This window comes from Halichoeres trimaculatus, unplaced genomic scaffold, assembly GCF_033239565.1.
Source record: "Halichoeres trimaculatus isolate MK-OKI-2021-1 unplaced genomic scaffold, fHalTri1.1 fHalTri1_scaffold_5, whole genome shotgun sequence".
Classification (NCBI taxonomy): domain Eukaryota; kingdom Metazoa; phylum Chordata; class Actinopteri; order Labriformes; family Labridae; genus Halichoeres; species Halichoeres trimaculatus.
The window spans coordinates 38,693,653-38,708,489 of NW_027437183.1; the positions used below are offsets into that span (position 1 = coordinate 38,693,653).

General features: G+C 42.4%; 1 protein-coding gene across 3 annotated transcripts in view; it reads left to right on the top strand.

Moving 5' to 3' along the window:
• Window positions 1-14,837, top strand: part of rabl6b (RAB, member RAS oncogene family-like 6b) — a 38,154-nt gene that overhangs the window by 19,393 nt on the left and 3,924 nt on the right. For all 3 annotated transcript variants that reach the window (XM_074671258.1, XM_074671257.1, XM_074671259.1), the window contains 7 exons: window positions 892-997; window positions 1,340-1,443; window positions 2,302-2,684; window positions 6,691-6,838; window positions 7,350-7,547; window positions 8,801-9,062; window positions 11,053-11,239. In XM_074671258.1, coding sequence (XP_074527359.1) covers window positions 892-997; window positions 1,340-1,443; window positions 2,302-2,684; window positions 6,691-6,838; window positions 7,350-7,547; window positions 8,801-9,062; window positions 11,053-11,239 — 1,388 coding nt within the window. The remainder of the gene's footprint in view (window positions 1-891; window positions 998-1,339; window positions 1,444-2,301; window positions 2,685-6,690; window positions 6,839-7,349; window positions 7,548-8,800; window positions 9,063-11,052; window positions 11,240-14,837) is intronic.

The following is a 14,837-nucleotide window of genomic DNA, read 5'->3' on the forward strand; positions in this document are numbered from 1 at the left end:
AAGATCGAGCAGAACAGGAAGTCATTACTGGAAACTACCTACAAACAGCCAGTGACTTTCAAAATGAAACAGACCGTGTCGAAAACAGTTTGTATTTACCTCGACTACGATGATTAACTGACATGATGAGTGGATTCAGACCAGGTTTGAGGTTTTACAGCGCAACATGAATAAAGGCTTATCAATGGAGTGGGAAGCACATAACGGCAAAGCTCAAATCAAACTTGTAAAGCTGAGAGCAGTCAGCATTGCTTGTTAGAGACTTGGATTGCCTGAATCTAAATTTGCTGTACAGCTTCACATCATCATACTTTTCCAAAGGGTTAGTTTGATCCCTAAATATCCACTGTCTTTGCATATTTTGTCTGAACGGTATAAGCACCACATCTGCCTAAACAACCGATCAGGCGCTGTAACCCTGCTGTTAGCACCTGTAATGGGGTATATTTGCTGCTCTTTTGGCCCTTTAACCTGGCTCATGCATACCACTGATCAATTATTTTAACAGTTAGTACAAACAGTCCATTTTTCTTGCTAATGGCTATTAATGCGGGCCCTGGAAGATCTAAAAAAGAAAACAAAACAAAAAAAACAGTATTAAAGAAAATGTTATGAAAGAGGGTTTTTTTTTATTTTGTTACATTTTTGCCATCATCCCTTCATCCGCAGCAGTAGCAGGTAGCGATGTAAATAAAAACGTGATGAAAAAATTGACTGATAGATTTGTTTGATAAATGGTTTTTAGTAGATTTACCAAGTGTAGAGAGGTTTGCCAGGGCCCAGTCTTCTGCCCCCTGGTGACCAAAGAAAATATTGTCTCTGTCTTTGATGTGATGAAACAAACAGGACTTTGTTATGAAGGATAATTGGTTGTATTTGTGTGTTTTACAGACCGATGGGAGCCTCTTACATCCACTACGCTGAGTCCTCAATGAAAAACGGGTTCGGCCTGAAGTATTTGCACAGGTTCTTCAACATCCCCTTCCTGCAACTACAGGTCATTTTCCTCTTCCTCATGTGTCATCTTAGCTGTCATGGTTATTCCAACTTTTCCTCTTCCTCCTGTCTGTTACTGGTGTAAGGATTCTAGTAAGCTTTAAGTCACATGCGTTATTGTTAAACCAGAGACATTCATTCTGATCACACTTTCTAACAGTGTGACTGTAGTGACTTAATCCTAGCCTTATCCTAGCCTTAGATTAATCATTCATGTCAGCTTTGTGTTTAATGTGTGTGTGTGTGTGTGTGTGTGTGTGTGTGTGTGTGTGTGTGTGTGTGTGTGTGTGTGTGTGTGTGTGTGTGTGTGTGTGTGTGTGTGGATGTGTGTGGGTGCGTGCAGAGAGAGACTCTTTTAAGGCAGCTGGAGACCAACCAGCTAGACATGGATGCGACGCTAGAGGAGCTGTGCGTCCAGCAGGAGACTGAGGATCAAAACTATGACATGTACCATCTGTCTTTCTCCCTATCTGCCACTTTACTGTTTAAAGAAAGAGGGGCATAAGTACACTGGCTGTTATATTCTATTTATACCAAGTCCGTTCTGCCAAAAGGGCATACTGCAGGTTAAAGACATCAGTTTAGGGAGGATAGGGAATATTTGAGAGGAAATATTTGTTTATCAACCATGACGGATGCACGTGCAACTTGAGTGCAGAAGCACTGAAGAATATAATGGTTTATCAATCGACGTGGGGGTTAACCACCAAAAAACACATTTTTAACTTAGTATTACTTTGACAGATGGTAAACAGCTCCCAGGTTTGTGTAATAGCAGTGAGTGGATAGAAAAGATCAGCAAGTGGACAGATATTAGGTGGATAGACGTTTTAGCTGAGAAATCCTGCGTGTACCCAGAGAGGCATTTAAACTTAAATTGGGTTTCTTATTTACAAGTAAGTTAAACTGTTCTCTAAAAGTCAGAAAACATTTGATCGCCACAACATTTTTACCTTTGTTGGACTATGGAGACCTGCTTTTTATGAATGCTTCTAATCAGTTTTTAAAGAAATTAGATACTGTATATCACTGTGCCCTGCGTTTTATTACTGGTTGCAGCTATCAAGTTCATCTAGGCTAGGATGTTTAGTTTGTGAATCTGTCAAGTGTCAGGTCAAAGTAGAATGAAGTATAGTACAGAAAACTAAATTTATCCGTGTTCATTGTTGACAGAAATATTGAAATAATCCCATTTTTAATTTAAAACCATGTGTGGTGTTTTATTTGTGATTGATTGGGGGAGTTGGGGCAAAGATGTGCTCAATGAGCAGCCTTACATTCTTGCCTCTTTCATGATTTCTGCAGTTTCTTGGAGAACTTGGAGTCTCGCAGTAAAGGCTACGGCTCTCCTGGTCCAGCCAACGGTCAGAGTCCCTCTTCAGGCTCCCAGTCCCCCATCGTCCCCCCAAGCGGGGCCTCCACAGGCAGCTCCAGCCCCAGTACCCCACAGCCCCCCATTCTGTCCCAGGTTATCCCACAGTCCCCATCGGTGACAGCCTCTCCCCCTCAGCCTCCTGTAACCATGGCTAGTGGAGCAGCTTCACCTGTTGTTGAGTCTAAGCCTCCTCAGGCTCAGTCTCCTGAACACCTTCAGTCCTCAGCTACAGCTGGAGGCACAGCCCCACAGAAACGTGGCTTCATGTCCCGTTGGTTCGGCTCTTCTCCTGCTGCTGAGGCTTCTGCATCAGGTCAGTCTCTTCTGCTCAAGCTGTCTTTAAAATATTCTTTATGCTTGTGTGCATATGCTGCTTAACATGTACATTACTGTGGCTGTTACATTGATCTGAAGACTTCAGTTAGAAGTAAAAAAAAAAAACTGATGTACTCAGTCAGTCTAACGTTTGTCCTCATCCATCACTGGCCTAATTAGTGGAGGTATTAATTATTTGACAGTGCCAACAACCACTGTAGCTGCATTAGACACCCACAGAATGAAAGCCAACACTTTTATTTAGAATCAGCTCATCTTTGATTCTTTTCTGTGTCTGAGAGGGTTACAGCAAAGATGGTGATCAAGGCATTATGAAAAAGCCTTTAAAAGACAAAACACATCATTTGATAAACAGAATAAGACTCAGAATACCGCTATTTCCAGACTACAAATAAAAGCCGCTCCAACTAAGTTAGAACTACTGTTCGAACATGAGATATTTACACAGGAAGGGTGAGCCCGATGTTCGCGCCATTGCATTTTGCCCCCAAAATATAAGGACAGACCCTAGGTTAATACCTGGCTCCTTTTATTCTATCACTGAAACAATATTAACTCATGTCTGTGCAGACACCAGATGAAACTCCAGGAGAATTGTGCCAGAAAGCTGTGCGTCAAAGCGTTTAGGAGAACTATTTCCACAGGGAAGTGGATGCTCTATATCTATGCTTCCAATAGGCCTTCCGCTGGAGGGGGTGCAGTATATGGCACAACACCGGACTTGTTGTGCTATATTCTGCACCCCTCGGCCATCGAGCTAGCGGGCTACTTAGCCTATCGACAAGATAGAACGAATGATTGTTGGAGGAATAGAGGAGGAGGTGTGTGTTTGTACACAAACAACAACTGGTGTACTGACGCAGTGACTGTGGACAGTCACTGCTCTGTGGAACTGGAATATGTGACTGTTAAATGCAGGCCCATCTACCTTCCCCGGGAGTTAACAGCGGTGTTTGTGACTGTTGTTTACGTCCCACCCGATTCTAATGCTAGCTCGGCTAACGGACTACTCCACAGCAGCATTAGCAAGCAGCAGAGCAGACACCCCAAGGAGAGCACACATCATAACAGGGGACTTCAATCATGTGGACCTTAAAACGGTGCTTCCCAGGTTTCATCAGCACGTTAAGTGTGCCACCAGAGGGGCTAATACACTGGACAAGGTGTACTCCAACATCAAGCTGGGCTACAAGGCTAAACAGCTAGCACACCTGGGCCAGTCTGACCACATGTCCCTGCTCATGATCTCTGCATACACCCCCCTTTGGAAAACTGCCCCTAGAACCAGAAGGAGGATCACAACCTGGCCTGATGATGCCTCTGAGCAGCAACAGGACTGCTTTGAAAGGACTAACTGGGACATTTTTGAACATCCAGACCTGGAGGTGTTCAAGTACAGTGTTCTGTGCTACATCAAAAACTGCACAGACAACGTCACAGTGGACAAGAACATCCAGGTGTACCCAAACAGGAAGCCCTGGATGACACAGAGGGTCCAGCAGCTGCTTAAAGACAGAAACACCGTCTTCAGGGCTGGTGACGGCACTCTGTACAGTGCAGCCAGAGCCAACCTGAAGAGGAGCATCAGAGAGACCAAGAGAGACTACAGGAGGAGGATCGAGGAGGCAGCTACACCACACCCTGCCGTCCAGAGCAGCTCCAGCCTCACACTGGAGGAACACAACGTGAGGCGCACGCTGCAGGCGGTCAACCCATGGAAGGCGGCTGGACCCAACGGGTGCTGAGGGACTGCGCTGACCAGCTGGCTGGAGTGTTCACTGAAATCCTCAACCCTGTCCCTGTCCCAATCCATCGTTCCACCATGCCTGAAGTCCTCCACCATCGTCCCCCTGCCCATGAAGCAACACATCTCCAGCCTCAATGACTACCGACCAGTAGCTCTCACTCCAGTGGTGATAGAGTGCTTTGAGAAACTGGTACGGGGTCACATCACCTCACTCCTCCCTGAGATCCTGGACCCACCACCAGTTTGCCTACGGGTCGAACAGATCAACAGAGGATGCTGTAATCACAGCGCTCCACATGTCACTGTCCCACCTGGAGCAGCAGGGGACCTACACACGCATGCTCTTTGTGGACTACAGCTCCGTATTTAACACCATCCTTCCTCTCAAACTGGTGGGTAAACTGGGAGACCTTGGACTTCCACACTCTATCTGCATGTGGATCTACAGCTTCCTGTCGGACCGCAGGCAGAAGGCGAGGGTGGGAGACCACACATCCGGGTTCGTCAGCCTCAGCATCAGCTCCCCCCAGGGCTGCGTGCTGAGCCCTCTGCTCTACACTCTCTACACATACTGTACCTCTGCACACCCCAGTAACACCATCATCAAGTTTGCCAACAACACCACACTATGCATACAGGGCTGAGGTGGAGCAGCTGACTGGGTGGTGCAGAGATAACAACCTGCTCCTCAGCACAGCTAAGACCAAGGAGCTGATCATCGACTTTCGTAGGACTAAAACAGACATTCCACCCCTACACATCAACAGGGAATGTGTGGAGAGGGTAGAGGACTTCTGCTTTCTGGGAGTCCACTTAGAGAAGGACCTGACCTGGACTGTGAAGACCTCTGAGCTACTGAAGAAGGCCCAGCAGAGACTTCACTTCCTGAGGCTGCTCAGGAAGAACAACATCCCCCAGAGACTGCTTGTGTCTTTCTACAGGTGCACTATCGAGAGCATCCTGGTGAACTGTTTATATAAAGTACACCAGCTGCACAGTGGCTCAGAGGACGTCACTACAAAGGATTATCAACACAGCTAAAAACATCACCGACTGCCCTCTCCTCACACTGGAAGAACTGCACCATTCCTGCTGCCTCCGAAATGCGGAAAAATATCCCAGGACTCCTCTCACCCTGGACACCACATGTTTAATCTGTTACCATCAGGCAGGCGGTACAGGTCGTTCACTGCAAGGACAAACCGGTTCAGAGACAGTTTCTACCCAACAGCAGTGAGGGTCCTGAACACAGGCTGAAATCAGTACCTCATTGTCTTCTAATAATCACAATAAAACAAATACTTCATGTTAATGTACCTGAACTTGGCAGCTATTTTGCACTTTTAACTATTTTGCACTGACTGAAGGGCTTTTGCAATTTTCCCGTGTTTCTCCTTCTTACCACAGGCCGCTCTGTTTGTCTCTTTTTCCAGAAATCATAGGAGATAATTGTTGCTGAATGAGTACAACCTGAAGAGTGCCCCCTGGAGGCCGTAAAAAATTTACAAATTAGCCACACATTGTATTGTTCATAATGCGAGAGGGGAGACCTGGCTTGTATCTCCTTCCTACCTCTGCCTGGTGCTAGCTCTCTTCCCTCCTCTGCATTTATGTGTATCCTAAAGCTTTAGTAAAAAATGTACTTGTTGAGTTTCTTGTATTAAGAAATTATGCCTTATCTAAGAAACATGACAAGTAAATTTGTTCCTAATCCATTGGCAGACTAGATTCAAGCAACTCAGGTGGCATTTATAGGGGCAGCTGTGGCTCAGTGGTAGAGTAGTCGCCTCTCCATCAGAAGGTTGGGGGTTCGATTCCAGTTCCTGCTAGTCATATGCTGAAGTGACTTAGAGCAAGACACTGAACCCCTACTTGCTCCCACTGTTGGTTAGTGGTGTGTGGACAGGTCTATGATTTTAGGGTTGTATATTTGAAGATGCATGCTTTCAAAGTTGTTTCTCTCTCTTTTGTAAAATGTTCTGGCACAAATGCGACACTCCATTCAACAATAAGTAGTCACAAGATTCCTGATTTAGCAGTCAAAGTATTGTGGAGCTTTTCAAGAGATCAAATGACTGGCTGGTGTATGAATGTCATGTGATGTCATGACTTTGTTGAGCTTTTTGTTAAATGAGAGGGCGGCACATGGTGGGCTTCTGAACATACGGTAGAGATTTTTTAATGAACTAAACTTATTCAGTTGTTGATTATAAATCATACTCTATGTTTTCCTCAGAGGAGCAGCCTACACCTGTCTGTCCTTCAAAGGTTCAGAGTGTGGATGATTTTGTGCCCGATGAGAGACTGGATAAAAGCTTTCTGGAGGATAGCCTGCCCTTCAGGAACAAGGGGCCTCAGCCTGCAGCTGCTGTGGACAGCGACAGGTCAGTCTTTACTTTATGTAGTTAAACTCTAATAATGACGTGCATTTACTTTAAATACATAAGCCTTGAAATGTATTTATTGTGCAGAAAAGCATGGCTTTATTTGTCACAGTCTTTTCATGGTGTTTGCTCATAATTTTATTTATACTTACTGTGCTTTGCAAATTGTGCACATTTTTGCACTGGATTTTACTGAGGTTTGGGTTGAGCATCATCAAACTTAGGAAGCTCCTTTTTTTTCTTTCAATATTTTAAAAAACGAGAAAAGAAATATGGGAGATTGTGCTGTCCACATTCGTAGTGTCTAGAGCACAGGGCACGTTTCACAACAGCAAGTCAAACTGCTGCATGTTTCCAACCAAGCCACCTCACAGTAACTGCACTTTGAAAAAACATCTTTTTTAATCCCCAAACCCTCAGCCCGGCTAGGTGAAGCATTGAGTGGAAGCACTATTAAGTCTTAAGGGGAAGAGGTAAAAGAACTGTCTCCCTTTCCTTTTCTCTCCTCTAGCGATGGTGAAGGCAGAGGAAACCCCATGGTGTCTGGATTCCAGGACGAACTTGATCCTGATGACACTGAGCCCAGCCTTCCCCAACCAAAGGCCCTGCCCCCCAGCAAAGATATTACTCTGACCAGTGATGAAGAGGAGGGAGGAATAACAGCCCCAACCATCACACAAGACCTGGACAGTGAACCTGAGCTTAAAGCGTAAGTTGTTTTTTCAGGATTCTAAACCCCCAAAATGAACGGATCTGGTGGCAAAGTCTGTGTTGCAAACTAGCAAGCAGCTTGCTGGAATTTAGATGATTATTTGGACGATCTATCCACCGTTATCTTACCCATTTTCTCCCTCACCCCCACACAGGGACACAGGGTTCTGGAGTCTATCCTAGCTGCCATTTGGGGCAAAGTGGGGCTCATCATAGTCAGGTCCCCAGCCTATCAAAGGGCTAACACGTAGAGGCAGAGAAACCATTATCACACACACTCACACCTACAGGCAGTTTAGAGCAAGAATCAAAGTGATTAGCATGTCTCTGGACAGGGGGACGGAAGTGACGCACCAGGAGAGAACTCACACATCCAAACAAGGGATCAAATAATTATCATTATTATTATTACATTTATTGTTATAATGATAATAATAATAATAATAATAATAATAATAATAATAATAATAATAATAATAATTATTATTATTATTATTATTATTATTATTATTATTATTATTATCATTATTATTGTTGTTGACAAATTTGCAAAAAAAATCAAAACATTTTGAAAAAACAAAACTTTGCATAAAATAAATACATTTAAAATTTTGCAAATATTTTTGAAAAAGAAAAAAATCTAAAATTAAAAAATGATTTTAAAAAAATCTGCAAAACTTTCAATTTTAAAATTTCACATTTCAAAAATTTCAAAATTTTTGAAAAATCAATTGCATTTAATAACATAGTGATAATATCGCTCAACACATCACTTTTTGTTGTTTGCCAATGTATTGCCACATATCAAACATGTTGTCAGTTAAATGAATCCATCCACACAGAATTAAAATCTGTATTTTTGTCCAGATTTGTTTTTTTGTAGATTTATGATTAAGTTAAAGCTGGTATAGTGGTACCAAAAATGATTATTACCTAATGGCTTGTTAGTTTGAAGTTTTTCACTGTGCCCTCCTACTTCAGAGTACCGTATTCTGGTTCTAATGCACAGCCTGATCATGGATTAATTGTGGTCAACCAGCGTTTTTTGGCATGATGGTCAGATCTATGTAATCACAGTGTAAGGGTGAGCTGAACCATGATGGTTCACTTTCTGTGTTTTTTTAGAGTCAAGATAAAAGCTTGAATGTTTGTTACTGCTGCAAGAAACGATCAAAGTAATACTGCACTGTGATAATCCAAAAAAGTTGAGAAAAAAAGGGGTAACTAAAGTTTGATGTTGCTCTTTATCAGGCCTGTAATCCACATCACAAAGCCAAAGGTGGGATCAAAGCCCCCAGAGCCCAGAGGCCAGACAGCAGCACCCATCTCCCTCACCCTGACTCCCACAGCAGAGCAGCCAACCCGACACCAAAGCAAGAAGAAGGGGGGTACCCCAAAAGCTGAGGACTCTGACACAGATCCTGAGGCCCCTGTAGCCCAGCAGATGCTCTCCTTTGTAATGGATGACCCTGATTTCGAGTCAGAAGCTTCTGACACACCAAAAAAAGCAAAGGTGAGCTGGAGCAGTACAAACTGAGACTGACTTAATGAACATCAGGCTTTTTTCCTCTACACTGGAAAAACTACAATCATATTTGGGTGTAGAAATAAGCTTAAATCAACAACTCTGTGTAATTTATGAAACGAGTGTACCTGGTCTAATCACTGCATACACCTGATGAGCTGTCGATGAATCTGGCAGCTGAAAGCAGGTGTCATTAAAATAGCACGCCTCTGAGTATTCACAGTTCAGCCTCCCTAACCTATTGAACTGCAACATGAAGGGAGGCTTTCGTATCAACACTGTAAAACCAGAGGCAGACAGAAATGATGATTTTTTCTGTGACAGCCTTAAAAGTGGCGTTAAGTAGAGTTAGAAAAAACACGTGTGAAAGGAAATCACTTTGGCAGTCAACAGCCAAACTCCAGCTGAGTTTTAAGCACTTCTTCCATATACCCTTCTTTTCTACCATCATCTAAATTAGTTATGTCCATGTCAGGTCCAAAAAAGCTTGCTTTAGGACTGTTACAAGAGCATGTTTAGCAGCTGTTACAGAAACCTAAGCCAGACTCCAGCCTGATCCTGCCACAGACTGAAGAGTGAATAGACAAGTTATGGGTCTGCGTCAGTTTCAGGCACAAGTCACAAAAAGACAAACAAGGGTCCAAGTGTCAGATGGAGATGAAAGTACATTTTCAATCCAGGGTGTCCATGCATCGTTAAAAAGTCTTTAATTCATGAATCTAAAATAAATGCCTTAAAATGTCTTGAATTCATTAAAAAATGTCATGTGATGGTCTTTAATACATTACTCAGAGGTCATAAACATTTCAGTCAGTGTTCAAGGCTTTTATTGTGGCAGCAAGCATCAGCGTGCACTGTCTCTCACATTGGGACTTTTTTATTTTGGGCTCTAGTGTGCAATTTATTTACCTGACCTAAGAATAAAGTACCAGACAATAAAAATCTGTAACATGACGGAGTTTGCCAATTAAGTTTTACCACGTGCAGGCAAAGCAGACATACACACTCTGTTAGGAACACATATCAAGACAACAGGTGATACAACACGTTACCCACAGAGCACTGCGCCACATGAAAGCTTTAAACTGGACCGTTTGACAACACAGTTCTTTCATGGTATTCTAGCTTTACAAATCAAAACAAGCTTGCAGCGCTCCTGACTGACTCAGGATCTGTTGTGTCAAGTATTATACACATTCTGTTTTACAAATTTGTTGACAATCTATGTGTTAAAAGTGCTGGTAAGCAGGTCAACAACAAAAAGCCTCTGTTTAGGAGTAGAAGTTGATGAAAACAGATTATTTATCATCACTATTGATAATTAAAAAATTGTGAATTGCAATATCTGCCAGAAATATTAGATCTTTTCCTAAAATCGCTCAGCCCTACATGTGACTATCCCAAAGCTTGAGTTGAAGAAAATTGTGAATCGAATTGAAATCACGATATCTGCCAGAAAAATCGCAATTTAATCTTTTCTTAAAATCGTTCAGCCCTACCTCACAGCACTCACCCCTCTGACATCAACCTGTGTACTCAGAGCTTGCATGGGATTTAAGAATACCCTCCATCCACACTCAGGTTAATAAATTGCCAGTCTATGTGTGGATAAGAGAGTGTACACCTATCTTTCAGTCCTATGCATGTTTGAAAAATGAGGGCCAGAAAAATGTCTTTCATCAAACTAAGTACATTCTTCTTACTTCATTGGCAGGGGTCCTTCTTTTGTCTTTCAATATCTTAAAATAAAACATTTTCATGGGCTTTTCAGGTAACCATGGCTAATGTAAAGCCTAATAAGACATTTTTTTAAATAAGACATAAAGAATTGTTTAGATTTGCGTTTTCGAGCATAAAAGCATGAGCATTTCACAAAGCCATCCTCTCTGAGCCAGTCTTTCCTTCAAAAATGTATACGTATTCAGTATTATAAAGCATTTTCTCTTGCGTTCTTTGATTTTTGGCTCCACATTTACAGGACACCTTCCCCGTCAGAGATGAGCTTTTGTCTGAGCTCTCTGACGATGAATTGCAGTTAGCCAAGGTGGCCGCACCCCTGAAGCCCACCGTGATCTCCTTCAAACACAAGGACGACACTGACCTGTTCGGCCTTGGCTTTCAAGAGGAGGCTGCTCCAGCCAAAGACAGCAGCGATGAGCAGGATGGTTAGTCACATATGATGGTTTTGTCTTTCTAACTCTCATACTAAGTGGATATGTTGGTAATAATTCCACATTTTCCTTTTTATGTCCTATCAAGTGTCTTTGGGAATCTAGAACCTGCTATACACCTGAAAATACATAAATGATTTATTACTCTGGTTTTATCCAGACCTTTTCATGCCAAGTCTTAAATATTAATCATCATCACCATTATCATCATCATCATCATCATCATCATCATCATCATCATCATCATCATCATCATCATCATCTCATAGGACAGGGCTATTCAATAAAAAATGTAGTCAGACTGGGTTTTCAGACTAAGGACGTAAGCTGGGCTGCACATTTCCAGCAACAAAGTTAAGCTGCCAGTCTGCTCTATTGTAGCACAGCTCCTGTTGAAAGACGCAGTCAAACTCTGAATTTTAGCCGCCCCCTCATGAGATCTCTCGAGAAAGTTTGTGCGAAACGCATGTTTTTCAGGTTGGTGTCTTCAGACATTATAATCTTTCAGCACTGCAACGTACTTGTTGCAGAGCAAACACATTGGTTTGGTTTTTGGACTTGGTGACGCAGGATTAAACTAATGATTATTCTCGCTAATTTTTTGTTTTAAGTTAGAAAGAGACGTGCTACTTTTACTGGTGTATGACTGCTAATGTTGACTTTTCAAATGCACTTGATCAATGGCACAATGCATTGTGGGTTAGTTTCTAGGTTACAATAGGTGTTGTCATCAATATTTGTAATAATGTTGGAATTTTTGTACAAACTTGTCAGATAGTAAAAGATGTTTTCCTCATCGGATCGAAAAACCCAATCTCTTGGAGCTGCTTTCGGGCCACTCAATGGCTGCTTTTGGGCCACATGTGGCACGTGGGCAGCTAATTGAATAGAGCTGTCATAGGACATGGGGTTGTCATGAAGATCCCCTGTGAGCATATCTCATATTATCCTTGCCCTTATTCTCCCTCTCCACCTAGGTTATCAAGTAAATCAAGTTGTCTGATTTCCTCGTCAGATACATGTTTGAGCGGAAAGTTTCAGGAACTATCAAGGGCCTGTATGCTCTGACACTAGCATGCAAGTGTCAGAGGTTCATTTCTCAAAGGCACTGAGGTGTCAGGAGGTTAGATTTTTGGTCGATTGTTGACTTGACAGTTTGATAAGTAGAAAACTCGATTTTTTTCAGCTCTTTATTCTGTTCTTCTTTGATTTAACCTCCAGTTCGTGCTGAGTAAAGGAGATGAAAAGATTCATGAACTGTCAGAAAGCCATCAGGCAACATGCCTATTTTTAAACCAACAGACACCCTCATGTTCTGGTCTGTGCTTTAACATCAGAGGGGAAACATCTCTTATCTCTTTCTGCTGGGCGTTTGATTTATCAAGCTACTTCTCCAGATAAGAGTGGGCAGGAAGAAGAGGTTTACGGCCTGTTTGCTGGTTTCTTTGCAGAGCTTTAACATCCTGCTGTTGACTGAGGGAACCGATTTGGAGATAAAGCTGTTTGATATGAATGAGTTTCCACTGAGTTTGATGCCTGCAGTTGAACTCCTTTTTCCATTTTCAAAAGCCATGACCAGTGAAAAAATGAACCTGACCTGTTTCCATGAGGTTTGCCCTGAAGTGGTTGGCCTGGGTTCAAGTCCAGCCTCCTACCTCTTCCCCGCACATCAGTCCCCAGTCTTACCCTGTTCCCTGCTCTATCCACTGTCCTCTGATTAAAGACACATAAATCTAAAAAAAATAGACTTAAAAAATAATTGAATATGGTCAGGAAACAATTGTTATCTCACTTCTTTGACCTGAATACTTTGAACCGGCTGATTTGACTGACAGGTTGGTTTGTTTCAGCTGTTTTTGAAACAGCAGATTATGACCTCAACTCTACCTCTTTGCTGTAAGTCAGTAATGCCTCCCCCTTTGGACTTAAAAACACCTGTAGTCTGTGTGATGAATGGTGTAGTGTCAGTAAAGTCACATATTTGTTTCTGGTGCTGAGTTTTCAAGCCTGTTGTCTTTGGAGGCCATATTGGAAACGCTTTACTTAAGAGGCAGGCTCAGAGCCTGCTCACAAACAGCTACAGGGTGCCCAGCTGTCAGGACAAACTCCTAATCTTAATATCTTCTAAACCAGTGTTTCCCAAACTTTTGTTCAGGTGACCCACTTTTTTGGAGGAATAAGCCACGGCGACCAAATCCAAAAAATCCAAAATATGTCCAATCAGTAAATCCACTGACAGGATAAGTGTGCAAAAATAAACAAAGGTTCTTTAATCATGTTTCTGCATCATCATACTTCTATGGTACCAGCTAAAAGGCCTAAGAGACAAATTTGATAAATGCATTACAACTTTGTCAGGCTTACACTCTGAAAATACATTTTTACTATGACGGGTTAGCCTGCTTGCTTTTCAGAATTGAATCCCAGCTATGTGTACAAGATGAGAGAACAACACACGTATTGAGCGCAGCATCCAGTCTGTTTCTGTATTTTGTCTTCAATAATGTGAAAACTCCAATTTGTATTTTTTTTAATGAGCCTGTTAGAGTCAAGTTTCTGTCAGTCATGACAGACAAGAAAGAAACTTCTATTCTATTTCCATTCTATTTCTATTCTATTCTATTCTATTCTATTCTATTCTATTCCATTTTTATGTGGTTGTGAAAGAGATAAGAAGCAAAATACATACAGATATGACAGTGGGAGGAGCCAATCATCAGTAAACAAATCGTTGAGGGGGAGACTTCTTCTGATTAGGAAAAGCATGAATTTTATGTAAACATTCTGGAAACTGATCTGGCGACCCCAAAAAAATCTCTGGCGACCCACCTATGGGTCAGGACCCAGACTTTGGGAATGACTGTTCTAAACCACTGAGATTCTTCACAGCATGTGTGTGCAGAGAGTTTGCATTGTTAATGCCTATTCCGTCCTTTTCAAACAATGTTACCATCACTGCTCTCATACTTCCATACTTCCTGTACGTTGGCATTGCTGTTAACCAATACATCCAACAGGGGGGGGGGGCAGCCCAGAGTCAAAAGTTTGTGACAACAACAAACTTAAAAACAAACATGACCGTGGGGAAGGTGTTGATGATGTAGCTCTAACAAAATAGAGAAAAATGGAGGCAGAGGTGAAGGAGGTGGTGGTTGGTGAGGCAGTTAAATATATTGCTGAAGGTCTGCCATTGTTATTTCTTCTTCATGTCTCACTGAATCTAGGTATCAGCTGACCATAGATTGTATCACATAAAGACGTAGCCTCCCCAACGTCACCCGTCTGTTCCTGAAACAGCGAACTGAAGCCCATCCGTGGATACAGCCACATGACGCCAGCTCTGAGTTTCCTTTCTAACAGCTACAGGACGCCCGTCAGTCATGTGATCTGAGCTGTGTCTCTGATTGGACAATCAGATAACCTTATATCTTCTAAACTGCCAAGTTAGAATAAAATTCACCCCTGTACGTGTGTGTGTCAGTGTGTGCTGATAGTGAAATCAGTGTGTCAGACCCAAGCTGTTTTGTGCACCAGGTTGTTGATATAAAATATGTAATCGCCACTCTAGTCAAGTAGGTGGCGGTAATGCACC